Source organism: Vombatus ursinus, unplaced genomic scaffold (genome assembly GCF_900497805.2).
Source record: "Vombatus ursinus unplaced genomic scaffold, bare-nosed wombat genome assembly UNPS02014945.1, whole genome shotgun sequence".
NCBI classification, from domain to species: Eukaryota; Metazoa; Chordata; class Mammalia; order Diprotodontia; family Vombatidae; genus Vombatus; species Vombatus ursinus.
The window spans coordinates 25,512,767-25,533,659 of NW_020954723.1; the positions used below are offsets into that span (position 1 = coordinate 25,512,767).

The following is a 20,893-nucleotide window of genomic DNA, read 5'->3' on the forward strand; positions in this document are numbered from 1 at the left end:
TGTGTGTGTGTGTGTGTGTGTGTGTGTGTGTGTGTGTGTGTGTGTGTTCTGCACTCTGAATCTGTCTTGGGGTCCATAGCAAATTTCATTATTAGTCCTCTGAAATCATGTTTGGTTATTACACTCATCAAGTTTTTTAAGTCTTTCAAAGTTATTAATCTTTACAATATTGTTTGTCATTGTATAAATTGTTCTCTTGTATCATATATGTCTTCCCAGGTTTATCTGAAACCACTTCTCCATCATTTTTTACAGTACAGTAATATTCTATCACATTTATATACCAGACTTGTGTAGGCATTTCCCAATTGATATATACTCCCTCAGATACTCATTCTTTCCCACCTTAAAAAAAAAAAAAGCTATGAATAAAAATGTAAAAAAAATCTCCTGAAAAAAAAAGATGATAAATAAAATTTTAAAAAACATATAAGAGGATAAAGATGTAAGCAGAAACTAAAGAAATAGGAAAATTGAAGCTGGAGAAATAGACTCCCACATTTTCCCTTCCCCTGAATCGATATATTTTATAGGACCAAATTGCAGAGTGAAAGGGTACATAGAGAGATGAAAAATGGAAGATGGAGAGAATGGGTAATGCTCCCTCATCAAGTTCATGGGTGAACAGCAAAGGGATAGTGACTCCTATAGACTCTCAGGAAAAAGAGGGGCTACAGGAGAGTGAGGCTAATAGAAAGGAGGGATTGAATGTGGGAGGAGGAGACTCCACTTTGATCTCAAATTAATGTGAGGTGAGGGGATTCTAGTGAAGAGCACTCCCTCCCTTGGAGGAGGTATATGCCTGTAGTAGGAGATGGAGATTTTATGATGTGTTTAATCTGGAGGGAATTGGTACATTGAGAAGCCACTTCTTCTCAGAGAGTGTTGTGCTTCCATAGACATGAAGACGGGTATGTCAGCTCCCTAGAGGCAGATGGTACCTCAGAGGATATAAGTGACATGGATTTGGAGATGGACAGCCATTGGGAATGGAAATGATTTTGGGGAGGGCAAGGAGTAGAATTGGACTGCATGATTTGACACAGAGGACATCTCTTACAAGATACAGCTTTTGTCCAACGTTACTTTCTTCATGGACTGATAATTCTAAGAGTAAAATACAATTTCGAAAAGGGGTGGGTGAGCAACATGTATAATAGCAATAATAGAAATTATTTAGAAAATAGAACTCAAACCCATTACTTTAAAAACTTTACCCCAATACAAGAAAAGTAAAATAGAATAAATAAAAAGTAGAGACCACAAATCAGATAATGATATTTTAAAATAGACTGAGAGGAGAATTAACTAAGAGAACAAAGCAAAAAAAAAAATTTCTCAGAAATATTTAAACTGATACACCTAAGTAGCCTGTGGGAAGGAGGAGATATTTGAACTAATTGCTTAACTGAGAGGAAAAAAGGAGGAAAAAAGGGAGAAGAAATTGATAAATAGTCAATAATTTAAGAAAAAACCCCAAACTAGTGATAGGAGTAGCAAATGAGAGCAAAAGGGTGTAAGAGGAGCAAGAGAGTGTGTGGGAAATAGGGCTGTATGATAAATTAGTTTTAGCAAAATTGGTCATGGAGCAACTACTGTCTTAAAAGGGAAAGGGGATTTTAAAAAATCTTTAAATTCCCCAATATTAAACGACACAAAGGGAGAAGAAACACAAATCAACATCTTCTAACTTTAAATGTAAATGGATTAAACAAATCCAGTGTAACAAAAGAGATTGGTAGAACAAACAAGAAAATAAAACTCTAGAATGTGATGTTTACTAGAAATACATCTAAGAAGCAAAGCCATATTTAGAATCAAAATGAGAGGCTGGAACAAAATTTACTATGCATCAGGTGAATCCAGAAAAGCAGGAGTTGCAATTCTGCTTTCAGACAAAGCAAAAATAAAAATTCACGAAAATCAGTTGAGATAAATTACATTATGCTTAAAGGAACCATAGACAATGGACTAACATCAATATTAAACATGCAGCAAATGGCATAGCACCTAAATTCATAAATGAAAAAGTAATTGACTTACAAAAAGATGTGAATATTAACACCACTATATTAGGATACCTTAAAGTTTCCTTCTTTCTAAGAGCTTCTGACAGAGAAATATAGAACTGAACAAACTATTGGAGAATTTAAGGCTAAAAGATTGTGGTACCACTGAATGGGACCACTAAAGAATATACTTTTTTTGTTTGTTTGTTTGTTTGGTTTTTTTTACTGAGGCAATCGGGGTTAAGTGACTTGCCCAAGGTCACACAGCTAGTAAGTGTCAAGTGTTTGGTCTGAGGCTGGATTTGAACTCAGGTCCTCCTGACTTCAGGGGCGGTGCTCTATCCACTGTGCCACCTAGCTGCCCCCTGTTTGTTTGTTTTTGCTCCACATGGCATCTTTATAAAACTTGACCATGGTATGAGGGCAACAACAAATAAACACAAAATAAGAACAAAAAAGAAAGCTTTGAAAATTAGAGGAGAAATAAATTGGAAAACTGAAAGGGCATTGAATTGATCAATAAAGCTAAAGGCTGGATGAATCAATGTTATTCAAAGAAGAGGGGGGAAGTGGAATGAACCCCAAATCCTCAAAACAAGGTAAGGTGAAAGCACAGCAAAGAGAGGAAATAAAAAGAATAATCAGAACCTACTATACACAGTTATATACGAACACAATTGAGAATTCAAAAGAAATAGAGGATTCTCTACAGAAATTCAAAGAGATCTTTAATTACAGGGGAAAAAAAGAGAATTTAAACTAGGTGTAAAAGAATTAGTAAAGAAAAAAAAACATAACTCCTGGTCCAGATGGATTTATAGTAGAATTCTGTCAAACTTTTAAATACCTGTACTACTCAAATTATTCTCAAAAATTGAGAAAGAATACACTCTGTGAAACTCATTTTATGAGATAAATTTAGTCCTAACCCCTATACGAGCCAAAGAAAGCAAAATTATAGCCCAGTAACATTAATGAATATAAATCCAAAATTTAATATAACATCCTGGCAAGTTGACTGTACAGCAATTTATCTAAAAAATCATTCACTGTGATCAAATTGGATTTATGCCAGGGACACAAAGATTAGGAGACAGCATGATTAATCATATTAAAAGCAAAAGCATCAAAAAGCACATGATTGTATCAGTAAAGACAGAAAAGACCTTTAACAAAGTACGATATTCATATATGCTAAAAACCACACACAGTATAAGCACAGAAGAATTTTTTTAAAAATAAGATAAGAAATAGCCTTCTAAAAACCAAAAGCTAGTACTATATGAAATGGAGAAATATGAGAAGCTTTCCCAATAAACAGACAATTTTGGTTCCGTGAAATTGAAAAGCTTTTGTGTGAACAAAATTACTGACAGTATAAGAAGAGGTCAACTGGGAGAGATTCTGTGTACTAATTATCCCAAAAGCCTTTCCCCAATAAGTAGTCAAAGGATATGAATAAATGGTTCTCAAAGGAAGACTTGCAAACTCTTAGCAGTTATATGAAAGAATATTCCAAATTATGAATATGAAAAATGCAAACCACAACTACCCTGTGGTTTCACCTTATAACCAGAGAAGTGGCAAAGGTGAGGGAATAGTTAATGCTGGAGGGGATTATGGAAATAGATGCACACTAATATACTGTTGGTGAGAGCTACAAATTGGTTCCAGCATTCTGGAAATCAGTGTGAAATTATGCTAAGAAAGTGGCTAAAACGTGTATACATTTTGACCCAGAGATTCCACTGCTAGACACATACCCCAAAGAAGCCAGTGACAGAGAAAGGCATCTATACATCAAAATATTTCTAGGCCCCTCCCCCCCTCCCTTTTCTTTGTATTATCAAAGACCTGGAAACAAACCTTCAGTTGGGGAATGGCTAAGCAAATTGTTGTAAATGAATGTAATGCAGTATTACTGTATTGTATGAAATGACAAATGTTGAATGTGGAGAAGCATAGCAAGAATTTATATGAACTAAGGCAAAATGAAAGAGAGTCAAAAGAAAATACACATGTTGACTACGACAACATACATGGGAAGAACAGTAAGAAAACAACAGAAAGCGAATGTTGCGAAATGATAGTAATTGAACTTGGCCCCCAAGAATAGAGATGGTGGACCATAGATATGGAACACTGTATGTATGTATGTAGGTGTATGTACATATATTTCAGATTTTTTTTTTTTATAATGTTGGTTAGTTTTTCTAAACTTGTTTTCTTCCTCTTTTTTCCTCCTTTGTTATAAGGAATGGCTCCTTGGGAAAGGGGTAGGGGAGGGAAATAGTGAGACATGTCAGTGATGAACACAAATTTTATCAGCGAAAAATTAATTTTAACAAAAAAAAATCCAAGCACGTGACCATATGGTTTTCTTTAAAAAGGGTGACTGTCTCTTATTTGCTTTCTTTCTGCAGGTTGAAGATGTGGATCCCAAGGGGGATGGTGAGGGTTTGGTTCGGAAACCAAAACAGAGGCCTCGACCTGAACCCTTGATCATCCCCACCAAGGCAGGCACTTTCATTGCCCCTCCAGTCTACTCCAACATTACTCCCTACCAGAGTCACCTCCGCTCTCCTGTCCGCCTGACTGACCACCCATCTGACAGAAACTTTGAACTTCCCCCCTACACGCCCCCACCTATACTCAGCCCTGTTCGTGAAGGCTCTGGCCTCTACTTCAATGCCATCATGTCAGCCACTGGCCTCGTCGCCCCTCCCCCCATCACACCCAAGAGTGCTCACCGTACCCTACTCCGATCCAGTGAGTATTCTGTTATTTATTGGGAAATATGGGTAGGAAGGAGGCAGCATGGAGAAATCCCATCTTTCAGCGCTCCTCTGGATTAGGCTAAATCTCTGGGATGCAAAAGGGAGCAGCCTTCTTGAACAGCTCTTTAGGATATAGGTAGTATTACTCTTCTTTTAAGAATGGCTCACCATTCTCAGTCACATTTAAGTTTGTGCTGTGTTGTTTTTGTCACATTTCCACATACTTCTTCCCCTCCCCAGCAACATCATCCCAACCCATCAACCAAGTGTGACAGGATATGTTACGTTCTAGTCACTGAATTTGTTTGTACTGGTCCAGCCACATGTTTTTGCCTTTTCCCTCTAGTGGCTAATGACAGACCCAGATGAACCCTGGAGTTCTGAGTTAGGGCTGGCCCTTGAAACCCAGTGAAAAAAGTTGACTCGGGGCAGGTAGGTGGCGCAGTGGATAGAGCATCGGCCTTGGATTCAGGAGGACCTGAGTTCAAATCCGGCCTCAGACACATAACATTTACTAGCTGTGTGACCCTGGGCAAGTCACTTAACCCCATTGCCTAGCCAAAAAGAAGAAAAAAGTTGACTTGGAGGAATATGTGTGCATGATTTCAGCCCTCCACCTCACCCCATACAGTGACGCTGCTCTGGCTCTCTCTGGTGGTTGCCTAGAAGGACAACAGTGTTGTCATGGGTTTTTTCCCCTATTCCACACTACCTTCTCCACCTCCCCCTGAGTAGAATTGCAGACTATAGCCCATGTCCTTCTTCCTTTCTGTCCTGAGTTTGAGATAGTTCAACAAGAAGCCACTTCTGAAGTTAGACTGAAGGCAGAGAAGAGATCAACTGATTAGCAAATATTTGTTCAGTCGTTTTTCAGTTGTATCCAACCCTTTGTGACCCCATTTGGGGTTTTCTTGGCAAAGATACTGGAGTGGTTTGCCATTTCCTTCTCCAGTGTGTCCCTATTCTTCACCTGAGGAACTGAGGCAAACAGGGGTTAAGTCACTTGCCCAGGGTCAAGTAGCTAGTAAGTGTCTGAGGATGGATTTGAACTTCAGGTCCAATACTCTATCTACTGCACCATCTAATTGCTGATTTTGGTAGAGGTTAGGAATATATTAGACCAAGAAGACCTGGGAGAGAGCAGTTTGTTTCAAATGGAGAGAAGAGGATGATCGAAAGCACCGAGGTGACTGAGGAACAGAGGAGAATAGTCTGGTTGAATCTTAGGGCAGGGTACAGGTGGGGGAGGGGAGACTGGAAAGATGAGAGGGAGCCAGATTGTGGAGGGTCTTGTAAGCTTGGTGGCGGAGTTTGGATTTTACCCTGTAAGTATTGGACTATGATTTGAAAGCTTTGTTTAAGCCTGGGAGAGACAGGATGAAAGTAGTATGTGCAAAAGACAACTAAATCCTACAGTATTTAGGCAATCCTAAATCCTAAAAACTAAGACAAAGAATGGCCTTGGAGACCAGGAAGGCAGGGGTGTAGTTCCCACACTTAAATGGGCTTGGGCTAGTGTCTCTTGACTTCTCAGTGTCCCAGGCAAGTCTGTGAGACTAAGTCCCTGGGGTTTGCTAATTTTCACTAATGGAAGGAGTTCTCCAGTCTATTGACATCTCCCAGACTTAGATCACCACCACCCCCCAGGCACCTCCTCTCCCAAATCAGACAGTATTGTGTCAGATGGATTAGATCTGAGAGAGCCATTTTGGAGACTTCCAGTATTCCACCCAAGAGATCTTCTCATCTCTTGAGGGGGTTAGACTAACTTGTGCTCTAAGGTCTGCAAAGTACTTTGTTGTTCAGTTGACCTCATTGTCCTTGCACACCAGTACTGGCCTTGGACTTTTCTTGGCAAAGATAATGGAGTGGTTTGCCATTTCCTTCTCCTGTGGACTAAGGCAAGGAGAAGTTAAATGACTTGCCTAGGGTCACACAGCTAGTAAAGTCTGAGACTGGATTTGAACCCAGGTCTTCCTGACTCCAGGCCCAGTGCGCTATCTACTGAGCCACCTAGCTGCCTTGCAAAGCATTTTACTAATGCACTATCTCATTTGAACCTCACCACAACCCTGTAAGGTAGGTGCTGTTATTATTCCCATGATAATAATTCTCACTGTGGCCTGGTTCAGTGGCTTGCCCAAGGTCAGACCTAATAAGTATCTGAGACAGGATTTGAATTTAGGTCTCCTTAAGCACTTAAGCTTGGAATCCAGCCTTCCTCTCTGCTGAGACAGTCTTTTCTGTGGAGCCACAGTGCTACCTAGCTGCCTCAACAGAAAGGAAGGGTGGGTTCCAAGCTTAATTAAGAGATAGCAGTGTTAATAATTGCTGTTAATAATTAGTCATCATTTTACAAATCCTGTTTCTCTTGATGTCATTTGCTGCCAGTAATGCTGTAATGCCGAGCCTCCCTTGGCCCAGGAAGTCCCTGAGGTTTATCTGCAACAGTGTAGGTTGGAGGTTGTTTTAGGGGTTAGATATGTTGGGGTAGAATGCACCGAGCAAGGGTACAACTAAGAGGGAGCTTCCTTAGAAGCGAGTTTCCGGCAGCACACACACACACCACTGTCCTCCCCACATGTTTTGGACTGTTTCATAAATGTGTTGCTTGTCTTTCAGACAGTGCTGAAGTCACTCCACCTGTTCTTTCTGTGATGGGGGAAGTTACGCCTGTCAGCATTGAGCCGTAAGTGTTTCAAAGAAGGCTACCTTTGCACCCTGGCTGCCCCAGTCCTTTACACAAAAACAGTCTCATACTCTTCTTCTCAAGCGTATGAGGGAAAAGGAAGTGAAAATGGAAGTGACCTACTTTAGGAACCCTACATGTGTTAGAATTCGATCCTTTGCTGACCACTGGGGTAGAGAATGCCCTTCTGTTTTAGAGAAAAGGGGAGTGACTGGCAGGTCCCAACAGAGAATAGCAAGGGGGGCGGTAACACGTGAGTGGACCTTGGTCTCCATTAAGGAGCCCCTTTCTGCCTGTTCTAGAGTTGTTCATTTCAAACCCACCCCATCTCTGACTATAGTGCAGTGTTCAGGGTGAGAGTCTAGGGCCAATTTCCACTTATCAATCAATAAACATTTATTAAGTGTCTATGCCCAGGCAGTTTCCCAAGCTTATTTTTTATTTTCTTTTAAATTTTAAATTAATTTATTCATTTTTAGTTTTTAACAATTCATTTCCAAAAGACTTTGAGTTCCAATTTTTCTCCCCATCTCATCCCTCCCCCCACCCCCCCCCCCCGCGCCCTCTGAATACCCCTTCCCCTCCCCCCCCCCCCTCCCCCCCCCCCCCTTCTCCCCCCCACCCCCCCCCCCCCCCGTTCTCTTATCCCCTTCCCCTTCTATTTTCATGTAGTGCAGGATAGATTTCTATGCCCCATTCCAAGCTTATTTTTTATGTATTGATGTCGATCTCTAAAACCTCATTTGAAGTTTCTTTTTTTATCTCCTACCAACCTCCATATTTTTTCTTTGCCTAGAAGGCACAGGCCACCACTGGCAACAGAAGACAAGTTTTCCCCTAGAGACCATTTGCCCCATAGGTAGGAGCCCACTGAACACTCTGCCTCAAATGGAGCCATGTTTGTGGTTGGATCTCCAGCCCAGTTTTGTGCGCTCCCTTGAGCTTTCAACTCATTTTCCTCCTCTACTTCTGGGGTCAGGACCTCGGGTCCTTATCTTGATGGGTGGGGCCGGGGCCAGGGCTGGGAGGAGCTACCATTTGCATTATGAGAGATTAGATACCCTACAGCTTATCCTTTCTTCTCCCTAAGTCGAATCAACGTGGGGACTAGATTCCAAGCGGAAATCCCCCCAATCCGGGACAGGGCCCTGGCAGCTATGGATGAACATAAAGCTGACCTGGTCTGGCAGCCATGGGGAAATCTGGATGCTAGCAGGGAGACTCAAGGGCAAGGTGAGGAGGACCCCAGGGATTGAGGGAAGGGCCCAATTTTCTGAATTACTGCATTCTTTTTTTAAACCCTCCTGAGTTTCTGAACCAAGTTTTCTTTTTTTTTTTTATTCCCATCTTCCTTGGGGTTTTCTCTATGGGAATCTTTCTGGAACTAGTGGAAGACCTACTGACCGCTGCCTGTTCTAGTATCTTTCCTGGGGCTGGAACCAACCAGGAGTTAGCCTTGCATTGCCTGCATGAAGCCAAGGGGGACATCTTGGTGAGATGGGGTCCAGCACAAGGGGCATTATGGATCATGTGTAAGGGGGAGAAGGGTGCTGTTGTCAAAGGCGGGAGATAAGTGGCTGAATAGGGAGGGGCCAACACAAATTGCCTAGTCAGAGGGTAAGGTAGATGTGGGCTGCTTTCAACTCTGCCTATCCTAGAGCAGGACTCTACAGTGGAGAAAGGCCTAGGAGCTGTTCCAGCTGACTGCCTTGAGTGCCTGGTGTGTGCAGTGGGCTATACTATGTATCTTGGAAGGCTTGGGTGAAGGTGAGAGAAGGAGCAACTGTGTATGCCCCAGAGAGGGGGTAGCACGGTGGAAATGTTTTCCTGCCTCCTGAAAGGATGATTTTGCTGACACGGATCCTAGAAGAATTATCAGTCCCTTCCGACTGCTCTTATAGTCGCCTGAGCAGACTAACCCCTTGGCATATTGTCTTATGGAAGAGAGTATGGCAGAGAGAGCTTCAGATTAGGAATCAAGTGACTTGGGATCATGGGATTGTAGATTTAGTAGCTGAAAAGCACTTCAAGGGTCATCTGGTCCATCTATTCCTCTCATTTTACCCTTGAGGATACTGAGACCCACCCAAGCTAATTGAATTCCTTGAGGTTCAATAGACAGTGAGTAGCAGAGCAAGAATTTGAACCCAGGTCTCCGACCCCAAGTCCATTCCTCCCTCCAGTATTCTCAATTATCTGAGTTCTGGTCCTTGTATTACTCTGGGCGGGCCACTTTTATCTCCATGGATCTCAGTGTCCACCTATGTCAAATAAGGCTAGACAAGATGCTACAGTTCCCTTCTGCTTGATGTTCAACTCAGCCAGTGCTCCACTCTGCGAAGGAAAATATTTTTTTTTCTTAGGGACAGTGAGAGAGCACAAAGGTAGTTATGTCAGGACTGCTAGGCCTTGACCTGGTACTTGGGACATTTTGCCCAGTACCAGGGTACTCTCCAGCAGGGACCATGACCTTCCTGTTTCCTCCCTTAGGCAACGCTGACCAAACTGCTGCTGAAAAAGCCACTTCGACCTCCTGATCACCCACTGGCTAATTACCACTATACAGGTGAGCAGGGGAAGGGACCAGTTACCCAACATCTGTGGAGCCCCTGCTGGGTACGGCACATTCTGTTCTAAATACTGGAGGGAGAGGGAGAGGGGAGAGGAGGAAGGCTCTTGCTAAGTAAACATGAATTGTTATTGACAACAACAGAAGTACCATAGACTGTAAGGAAATTGGATATGTGACTGAGAGGTTGCCAGAGAAAATCGACGGATTGGGGATGGGTGGGGTTGAGTCATGGAAGGTTTTGTGCAGGTGGTGAATTCTTAGCTGAGACTTGAAGGTCAGGAGGGACATAGTAAGGTTCCTTCTTAGGCTACCCTCAGCAAAGTTATGACCCCTTTCATACCATTCCTAGTGCTATGGAGAGATCTGGGGTGTACCCTGAACCCCTGGAGTCTAATGTGGAAGGCATCATGGGAGAATACATGAGACATGGTCCTTACCCTCATGAAGCTTACACATTCACCCTCAGCAGGGAAGATCTCTAGGATTGTCCCTCAACCTGGTCCCACCTAAGAGGAGGGAGGGAGGAGATCAGCAGGAAGGGGTTGGGAGGAAGAGATGGGTTCTAAAATGATAGTGTATCTGGTCCTTCAGTGTAGACTTGGACCTCCAAAATGATGGGGCGTCCTTTAAAGTGGAAGGAAAGTTTCTCTACCTCATCTACCATGTTCCCCTTTTAACGGCCCTCCTAAGGAATTTCTTTTGAACTGAATTGGCTTTTCATTCTCTTCTCATTCCTCTCTTCCTGCCTCACCACAGGGTCTGACCAGTGGAAAGTAGCTGAAAAAAAATTATTCAATAAGGGCATTGCCATCTACAAGAAGGATTTCTTCTTGGTGCAGAAGTTGGTGAGTTAGAGGGCATTTTCCATATGGGAAGAAATTCAATTTAATTCAATACAGTCTAGTATGTTCAAGGCACTAACTTCTGGGGATAAGAAAACAAAATGGAAAACAGTCCCTGGCCTAAAGGATCTTATGTTCTACTGGGAGGTTTAGCCTTCAAACAAGTCATTCAATTCAGTCTCATATAAGGAGGGAGAGAAACCACGAAGACACTTTGGGATTGGGGATTGGGGGTCAGGAAAGACTTTCTCATGGGAGGTAACATTTGAGCTCAGCTGTAAAAGATTCTAAGAGGCAGAGGTGATGAGGGGAGTACCTTCCAGGAATCAGTGGTAGCATATGTGAAGAAAGAAAAGCAAAAGGAGCAGCCAGATGGTACAGTGGATAAAGCGCCAGCCCTGGAGTCAGGAGGACCTAAGTTCAAATCCAGCCTAAGACACTTAACAGCTGGGTGACCCTGGACAAGTCACTTAACCGTGATTGCCTCCAAAAGAAGAATGAAAGAAAGGCTGAGGCTGATATGGAATGCTGAGGTCCAACAACCAGCTAGCTGCAGTTGGGCCATTTTCATTGCAAGGAAGACAGTGTGTAAAGGAGAATCACGTGAAAAAAATCTGTCAAGGAAGCTGGAAAAAGACTATCTAAAGGGGAGGAGGGTGGTTGGTATAGGGAGGGTATTAGAGCCACTTCAGCCTTGGTTTCTGCCAATGAAAAGAAGCCTTTGGAGCTGCTTAAAGAGCAGACTAAAGAAGGAGCAGCCAAGTTAAAGCGTCCCCTCAGTTTTCATTCTGAAGAGTGAGTCATCCTCCACCACCCCTCTTTGTTCCTCTTCTTTTTTCCTGCTTGCCTCTTATTTCCTTGAGAAGGACTATTTTGTCTAGGCCTCTGCCTCAGACCTGTGAGGATGCCTATAATGCCTCTTCAGACCCTCTGGACTTAAGGCCAATAATAGCTGGGGAGGTAAATGAGGGCAGTGGGCAGAAGTGAGTCATTGCCACATCGGCCAGAGTGCTTGCTGCAGAGGGTGGCAATTAGCAGCATCAGACAGTGAGATCACCCCCAGATTGACGGGCAACAGGCAGATATGCGACGTCAGACCCAGCAAGTAGCCTGGGAATTGGAAGTTGGGGAGCACTTCTGTTCCCTGTCCTCACAAGTTGTCCCTCATATTGTCAGTCCCTTGAACTCTGGCTGCTAGAAATGTCAACTGAGCAACTGGATGTCCTGGGCACTGTGCTAGGCACTGGGGAATACACAACCAAATATGAAATAATCTCTGTCATCAGACAGTTTACATGTATGTGCACACGTGCACACATAGGTGCTTGTGTGTGAAATAATATGTGTACAAGATAAGTAAGCACAAAGTATATCCAAAAATACTTTGAAACACCAATGGGTCTCTGAGCTCTCATTCATGTGGGTGTTCCCTCCAAACATGGATATTGCAGCCCATCCACACCTGCCCCTCCTCTAGGGTTTTTCTCCATGCCCCTCCATAAGTTTGTCACAGGGGAAGCTGAGGACCTTCCTCTCTTTCTCTTGTCATCTGAAGGAAAATGCCAGCAGATCGCCCAGACTTTCCTTAAGTTATCCCTCATTCTAATCAGATACAACCCATAATCATAATAATACAAAGTAATTTTAGTGGGAGGGAGAAAGCATTAACAGTTGGGAAGAAGGAGGTCAGGAAAAGCTTCATGTAGGAGACGGCATCTGAGCTAAATGGGAAAACTCACAAAGGGTTTTCTCCAATCAAGCCCCTCTGGAAACAGATTGATTTTTTGGGTTGAATACGTACCTAAGAGTACTAAGTCTCATCTTGGAAAATTACTAGTTAATCATTAATTAAATGTATTAGATGGGGAATGGGGTATGAGCTTGGATGGCTCAGTGCAGTCTTGGAAGGGGAACGTGGAATGCCAGGCTTCCCTCCTGTAAAGAACGAAAGGATGGGTAATAGTTCTAAAGACCGAAGAGGCCACCAGCAAATTCATAGATTTGCTTCAGCTTATACTTTTCTTGTGAAGAAAATCAATTTGCAATTGTCAATAAAATCCTGTACCCTTATGAGAATGTAAAAATATTGACTGTGGCTTTATGCCTAATAGAGAAAGATCTAAAGTCTGTGAAATTCTGCAATAGTTGAACACAAACCTAGGTTTTTCTGTCTCCAAGAGCAGGACCTCCCATCCTGTATCTGCATAAAAGGAAGGAAGGAGGGAGAGAAATAAAGAAATGCTCATTTTTCCCCTCTTGGTGTAATTTTGGGTTTGACTTAGAGATTGTCATACTTACTTCCCTGACACATGGGTGTCACCTTAGTTTTTTGGGGTTTTTTTGGTTTTTTTTTTTTTGAGGCAATGGGGTTAAGTGACTTGCCCAGGGTCTGCCTTAGTCAACCATCTTGGGGACATTTGATTCTCTTGTTTAATCTGTTAGTTTCTTGGTGAGCCACTTGTTCTCCAAGAGTGTTCAAAAACACAAACATATGTGACTTTTACCCTTTCTATATGCCTACACACACTCCATTTAGATATAAATTAATATCTATGCCTAGAAGTATAGATAGAAAAATATAGCGATGTGTGACCATAGGCAAGTGACTTAACCTCAGCGCTACAGTGATGTGTATGTAAAATCCAGATGGATGTATGCCAGGAATCTCAAAAGTCTTAGTGTAGTATTAAGGTATAAAAGCTTTTGGGATATGGGGATAGGGAGGAGAGAGAGAATATGAGAAATCCAGGAAAGAACTTGGAGGCCCTTCTTTTGCGCTCCAATAAATCCAAATTCCTTAGTTTGGGATTTAAGACCCTCCAGTCTTCCTTTCTAACATTATTTCATACTTTGCCCCTTCATGACCTCTGTCTGCCATCCAACCTGGAATACTAGTTGTTGCCTGAGAACAATACTCTCATCTCCCACCCCCATGCATTTGTATAAGCCACCCCAATGTCTGGAATGTACTCATTCTTCATTTCCTCTCGGAATTTTTCCTTCGAGATTCAACTCAGATGCCATTCCTTTTGTGACACCTTTCCTGATCCCCCCAGGTGTTATTGATCCCTCTGTCCTCAGTTTTCTTTGTACTATCCTTATTTGCATAAGTTAGTATTCAGCATAATGGATCAAATTTTGAGTTTGGAGCCAGGAAGAACTGGGTTCACATCCTGCCTTTGGCACTTGCCAGCTGCATAGCCCCATACTGAGCCATTTCCTGTGCTGAGAAAACCACTGCTATTTTGTATCTGTTCACTTGCACCCATTAGATTGATAGAATATAAGCTTCTTGAGGTCAGGGACTGTTTCACTTTTGTCATTGTATCCTCAGTGCCTAACATAGGGCCCTCCACGTATCAGGTACTTAATAAATTAATAAATTAATCTGTTGTAGTATACTGTTTGGAGGCAGGGGAGGAGATGTGGGGGGGGGAGAGACCAGCAGAGTGGGGAAGAGGGGCAGGACAAATGAAGCTAAAGAGATCGAGGGTCTCTGACTGCCATTTTGACTCCAAACCAGATTCAGACCAAAACAGTGGCCCAGTGTGTAGAGTTCTACTACACCTACAAGAAGCAGGTGAAGATTGGGCGAAATGGGACCCTGACCTTCGGGGATATCGATGCCACCGATGAAAAGCTGGGTCAGGAGGAAATGGAAGTGGACGTTAAGGTGATTCCCTCCCCTGTCTGAGTAGCCAAGACTCTTGGGATTTGGTTCCTCATAGGCCCTCAGTTGTGTTGAGAGGAAGTGGGAAGGAAGGGGCAGAATGCTCCAGGGCTCAGTCCCTGAGGAGTTATCTTGAGTCAATTGTATAGAACAAGGGTTTTGGACCCTTCTCCCTGTAGAGTGGATGGGTGGTAGAGGAAGGATGAGAGGGAGGAATGGAAGGAAGAGATAGATAGAAAGGGAAGATTTATTAGGTACCTGCTATTTGCTAGGCTGTAGGCAACTAGGTTGAGTAGTGGATAAAGTAATGGGCCTGGAGTCAGGAAGACTCATCTTCCTGAGTTCAAATCTGACCTCAGATACTTCCTAACTGTGTGGCCCTGGCAAAGTCACTTAACCCTGTTTGCCTCAGTTTCCTCTTCTATAAAATGAGCTGGAGAAGAAAACGGCAAATTACCCCAGTGCCTTTGCCAAGAAAACCCACAGTGGGGTCATGAATAGTCAAACGTGATTAAACAACAACAACAACAACACATTTGCCAGGCTCTGTTAAGTGCTTTTAAATTATATTATTAGGTAATGTTAATATATTATTAATAATGATAATATGTTATTATATTATTTCATTTGATCCTCACAACAATCTTGGGATACAGGTGCTGTTAATACCCCCATTTTACAGTTGAAGAAACCGAGGCAGGCAGATAGGTGAAGTGACTTGCCCAAGGTCACACAGGAAGTATCTTGAGGATGGAGTTGAACTCAGGTCTTACTGACAATAGGCACATGTACTGTGCCACCTAGCTGCCTACTGGTAATAATGGTGGACACAGTAGAAGTGTGTCATGTTTGTGGGTCACTTTGGGAAATTTTTCAGAGGGATTTCACGTGTATTATCCCATCATATCATCGTGACAACTCTGTTAGGGAGAAACAATGTTATTCCCATTTTACTGATGGGAAAATTGAGGTGGGGTCGGGCTGGAAGAGACTGAGAACCCTCAGGGTTATTGCTTAACCCCGGAGGGATAGATGTGTGGATTTGAAGAAGTACTGTTAAGGATGATCACTGTCTTCAAGGGTCTGAAGGTGGCCATGTGGAAGAGAGCTTAGAACAAGCCTGGTTGGCTCTAGTAGTCATCACTAGAAGTAGTGTACGCAAACTGCAGAGAGACAGATTTACGGTTGATATAAGGAAAAACTTCCTGACAGTCACGGCCCAATTGAATGGACCATCTTGGGAGCTACTGAAATCCCTGATCTCTTAAGGTCTTCAGGCAGAGGCTGGCGGTAAAGGTGTTGTAGAGGAATTCCTATACAGGTAGAGATTGGACTAAATGCCTCGTGAGGTCCTTTCTGACTCTGAGCTTCTCCAAATCTTGGTAATCTGGATGAGGTGACTTAACTGAAGATCCTGCAGCTAATTCATGGCAGGATGGGGACTAGAGTGTAAGTCCCTAAATTCTTAGGCTAGAGCTTTTTCCTGTGAGACCACACTGCCCACTGTGGGTCTTCTTTTGTGGTTCTGGCCTGCTGGGATGAGTAGCCTATGGAGAAGGGCTGGATCCAGATTACTGTGGGTTTTTCTTGCTTTGGGCTTTCAGCCCCAAATATTTGTGTGACTCCCCTCTCTGTCCTATACTAGTTCTGAAATAGGAGGATTGAGGTCTGTTTCTAAAAAGAGTCCTAGCGACAAAGCAGAAGACGACAAAGATTCGGCTCACTCTTTTCTTTTTCCCATTTTAAGAGTTCCCAGAGGTTGACAAGGGTCCAGCCTCCCAGAAGGGAGGCCCCAAGTGAAGAATGTGCGGTGGCCAAGAAGGAGGCCAAGAAGGAGGACAGGGAAGAGGAAGGGAAGCAGGAAGAGCAAGAAGAGGTGCGGGAGAGGAGTCGGAGGGCAGCAGCTGTCAAAGCTGCCCAGACGATACAAGCCAATGAAGCGGTGAGTGTCTTACCCTGACTGGGGCCGGCTGAGAGCTCCGAGCACCCCTTGGGTCTCACACTGGGTATGTAGAGAGGTCTCTGACACAAAATGCATGACTATCAGCCCCTTCCCACCTCCCTAAAGTGTTACAGGTTTGAATTGGTTCACACACCTGGGGCCCAGGTGCGAGGTTGGCTGGTATGGTAAGGGATGACTAGAAGGGAAGAGGTTTGCCTTCAGGTGGGCACCAAGAGAGTTGAAGCAATACTGCCCAAGATGGTGACAAGACCTAGTTCCGGTGACAGGGACCTTGAGTTAAAGCCCAGAGGAGGATGTTTTGGGCGGAGGGAATGAAGGTCCAAGAAGCAATGGATTGGAAGCTGGAACTGGCCTTTGGAGCAGGAAGGGAAGACTTGCCGGGGGTGGGACTCACCTGGGAAGCGTTTCATTTGGAGGAAAAGTATTTAGGAGGTGGGGAGTGGCGCAGTGACTCCTGAACAAGGGGGCTGGTGTTACAAGGGAAGGCTTTTATTTGGGGAGGAGGGGAGGAGAGGAGGGATGAAAAAAAAAAGATGTCAAAAGAAAGGAAAGCATCGATGAAACATTTGAAAAACACAGGAGAGAAAGCGAAAGGAAGTTTGTAAGGGGATACGGACAAGGGCAGTGTTGGTACTACCATGTCAAATTTTATTTATTTTTTTAAAAAAACAAGCTGTACATGGTGGATTCGTGATTTCATATTGTAACTCTTGTTTTTTGCTCTTCTGTGTGTCTAGATGTGTTCATATTTGTTGAGAACTGCCAGGTTCACAAATTTAGAAATTATTTCAAAAAAGAATAAGAGAAGGGAGTTACTCTAGTTCAGGCATACGAACTGAATTTAGCAAGAAACAGGAGCTCCTGGGGCAGCTAGGTGGTGCAGTGGTTAGAGCACCGGCCCTGAAGTCGGGAGGACCAGAGTTCAAATCTGGCCTCAGACCAAACACTTGACACGTACTAGCTGTGTGACCCTGGGCAAGTCACTTAACTGCCTTAAAATTTAAGAAAAAAAAATAAAGAAGCAGGAGCTCCAGACAGAGCTAATGGCAAGCTTCCAGGGCTTCCTAGGAAAGCAGGTACTTATGAAGTCTCCATAGGATTCTTTGCCATTCTAGGCAAAGCTCGGGCCATGGTTCTCTTCTCCTACAATAGCTCTTTTATCCCAAACTGATGCAATTGCCTTGTCTTCATCTGTCCAGATCAATGATGTCCTCATCCTCAGGAGCCATGAGTCCAGTGCTCCTGGGGTGGCCAGCAGCCGAGCCACGGAAAAGCCTAAGGAGAGCTCCGGGAAATCTCGAAGAGGTGGACCCATCACAGAAAAGAAGACCACAGAGACCTTAAGTAAAACCCAGAACCAGGACAGCACATTTCCTTGTAAAAAATGTGGCAGGTACGAAGACAGACTTGAGTTCCAACCGATTGGCAGTAGGGTGGGTGCCTGGTAACGAGAACTGGGAAAAGACCAAAGCTTTGGGCTCTTGATGGGACAGTGGGCAAGATGATGGACCAGTGGGGTGATGGGCAGAGTTGGCTCTTGAGGGATAACGAAGACACCTGCCAATGCAGCTGACGTCACTCTACCTTCTAATGGCTTGGGATTTGGAGGGAGCACAAGGGTTAAGGTTGTATTTGGTGCATCGTAATAGATAGCATGCTGGACTTGATGTCAGGATGGCCTGGGTTTGAATCCTACCTTTGATACTTGTCCAGGGTCACCTGATCTCTCTGACTCTCAGTTTCCTCATCTACAAAATAGGGATAATATCAGTAGTATTGCCTCACCTCAAATGAGACAGTATATCTAAAGCTCATGTACTAAATAAACCTGAGCTCTCAGGTTATTTTCCAGACTGGTTTAGTGTTCCCTGCTCCTGCATCATCTCTGGTGATGTTTATATCCTGATCTCCTCTGGACAGCTGCTGCTGGGCGCTTGCAGGGCTATATTTGGAGGACAAATAGGGAAATTTCTTAAAAGACATGGAGGCCAGGTTGGAGCCTGGGCTGTTGGGTCTAGGGTTGAGCACACTGATTAGATCAGCAAGATTCTAATGAAATCTTTGGGAACTTGTTACATCAAAATTATACCCCAAAGGGAGGCAATGTAACATGGTATGGGTGCAGGACTGAGTGAGAATCAGTGAATAACACATAGGGCTTAATGTTGAATCATGATGGTCATGGATGGGGGACTAGTTTACCTGTTCTGCCTTCCATCTTCTTGCCTGTGGTGGGTTTGCTTCACTTTTTTTTTTTTTTTTTTTTGGTGAGGCAGTCAGGGGTAAATGACTTGCCCAGAGTCACACGGCTAGTAAGTGTCAAGTGTCTGAGGCCGGATTTGAACTCGGGTCCTTCTGACTCCAGAGCTGGTGCTCTATCTACTGCACTACCTAGATGCCCCTGGTTGCTTCACTTTTGCTCAGAATGTTCTGTAGAAACACACCCACTCCTTAAGTGTTTACTCTATGCTAAGCACCTTGCTAAGCATTGGGAATGCAAATATGAAAGTGAGCTAGTGCCTGTCTTCCATGGAGCTTACATTCTATTGGGGGCAGGGAGACAACACAGACAGGGAATTGGTTACCAAAGAAGGGAGGTTTTGGGTTTGAGAAGACTTAACAATGGTGAAAGTAGCCCCAAGGGAGTCTGACTGACTGACGTACCCTTTTCAAAAGCAATGGTAAAATTTATTTGATTATGGTTCCCAGAGCAAGAGGTGGAAAGGTGGTGGTTGCGTTAGCTGCAGGGAAAGGTGATGTGAATAGAAGGTTGGATTGTACATGAAGCTTGGTCTGAGGGCAGCTGGATTTGAGCTATATGAGTCTTCACTCACTCATCAATCAGGATAGCTCCATACCTTTCCTGGGTGGGAGTTTCAAAATTGAGTGGATTAAGCACCCTCTCTACCCCCTGGCCTTTGTAGGTTAAGTAGTCTGAAAGGTGCCTGAGCCAGGGCAGATGACAGGAAGGTGGCCTGGAGCCTAGCTCTAGGGGGAAATGAGTAATTAAAATATAACTGCAACCAACCACCCGACTCCTGCTTACCCTTGTTCCTGACTGGGGCAGGGATGGTGTTGCCTACTCAACATTTGAGGGGTGTGATTAATTATTGTTATGCATTGGTCTTATTTTTTAAATTCAGTTTTATTTGCATTTCCAAATTTTCTCCCTCCCCCATCCACTAAGGAGAGAAAAAAAAAATTACAATCATGTGTAGTCGTGCAAAACAAATTCCCACATTAGCGATGTCCAAACAGAAGAAAGAAAATGAAGAAAAACAGGCTTCAGTCTGCACTGTGACTCAGCTTTCTATCCAGAGGTAGATAGCATGCTTCCTCTAGTCATTTGGAATTGTGGTTTGCTGTTGTGTGTGTGGATCAGAGTTATAACGAAGTCTTTCAAAGTTGTTTATCATTACAATATTGCTGTTGTAGACATTGTTCTCCAGAAACTATCCCTTTCATTATTTCATAACAGTGTAATAAATAGTATTCCATTACATTTAGCCATTCCCCAATTGCTAGGCATCGAGGGGCATCATTTAAAGGACCTAGCCAGGACGTGAGGTAGCTAGTGATTGAGTACATAGGACTATAGAGAAAGGCATCTAGTTCAATTCTCTCATTTTGCAGAGAAGGAAACTGAGGCCATGGGAGGCTAGTGTGACTATCCAGGTAATAAATATCAGGGGTGAGATTTGAACCCATGTCCTGGCTCTTTACACTGCACTTTGACACTGGTGATTCTTATCCCAGACTTTTTAACCTGAGAAAGTTGTGATGATAGCAGACAATGCCCTTTGAGAGCCCAGTTCTGTGGAGCTATGAAGGGAGTCTGGTTGTAGCCCAGCTTTGTCTTTGTATCCCTTTTCAGGGTATTCTTCAAGGTAAAGAGTCGCAGCGCCCACATGAAGAGCCACGCAGAGCAGGAGAAGAAGGCGGCAGCGCTAAAGCAGAAGGAGAAGGAAGCTGCGGCGGCAGCAGCCGCAGCAGCAGCTGCTGCCACCCGCCTCCAGGCCCGACGGGAGAACAGCAACAGTGGCGGTGGTGGTGGTGGTGGCGGCGGCGACGGCGGCGGCAGCAGCAGTGGGAGCTCAGATGAAGATGGCGAGGTGTAGCGAGCCAAGGTAGTGGACTGAGCCGGGAAAGCAGTGAGGCTGGTTCTCCCCCACTCTCCCTGTGCTGGGTGATTTCCCTCTCTGCACCCTCACCCGCCTTGTGGCTGCAGCTGCCTGGCCCAACGGACACTCACCGGGGAGTCAGAAGGGAATCGTGAAGACTTAAAAAAATATGTAACAAAAGACAAGCTTTCATTTAATTTATAAAGGCCCTGGGAACAGTGTTACCTGGGGCAGGACCCAGTTCTCCTTA

At 43.9% G+C, this 20,893-nt stretch overlaps 1 protein-coding gene across 3 annotated transcripts in view; it reads left to right on the top strand.

The window, feature by feature from the left end:
* The window catches only part of ELMSAN1 (ELM2 and Myb/SANT domain containing 1), a 127,134-nt gene extending 106,241 nt beyond the window's left edge, over positions 1–20,893 (top strand). For all 3 annotated transcript variants that reach the window (XM_027844722.1, XM_027844721.1, XM_027844723.1), the window contains exons 4-13: positions 4,433–4,778; positions 7,409–7,475; positions 8,566–8,708; positions 8,864–8,967; positions 9,966–10,041; positions 10,804–10,892; positions 14,413–14,562; positions 16,307–16,501; positions 17,722–17,915; positions 20,397–20,893. In XM_027844722.1, coding sequence (XP_027700523.1) covers positions 4,433–4,778; positions 7,409–7,475; positions 8,566–8,708; positions 8,864–8,967; positions 9,966–10,041; positions 10,804–10,892; positions 14,413–14,562; positions 16,307–16,501; positions 17,722–17,915; positions 20,397–20,640 — 1,608 coding nt within the window. In that variant the 3' untranslated portion in view covers positions 20,641–20,893. The remainder of the gene's footprint in view (positions 1–4,432; positions 4,779–7,408; positions 7,476–8,565; positions 8,709–8,863; positions 8,968–9,965; positions 10,042–10,803; positions 10,893–14,412; positions 14,563–16,306; positions 16,502–17,721; positions 17,916–20,396) is intronic.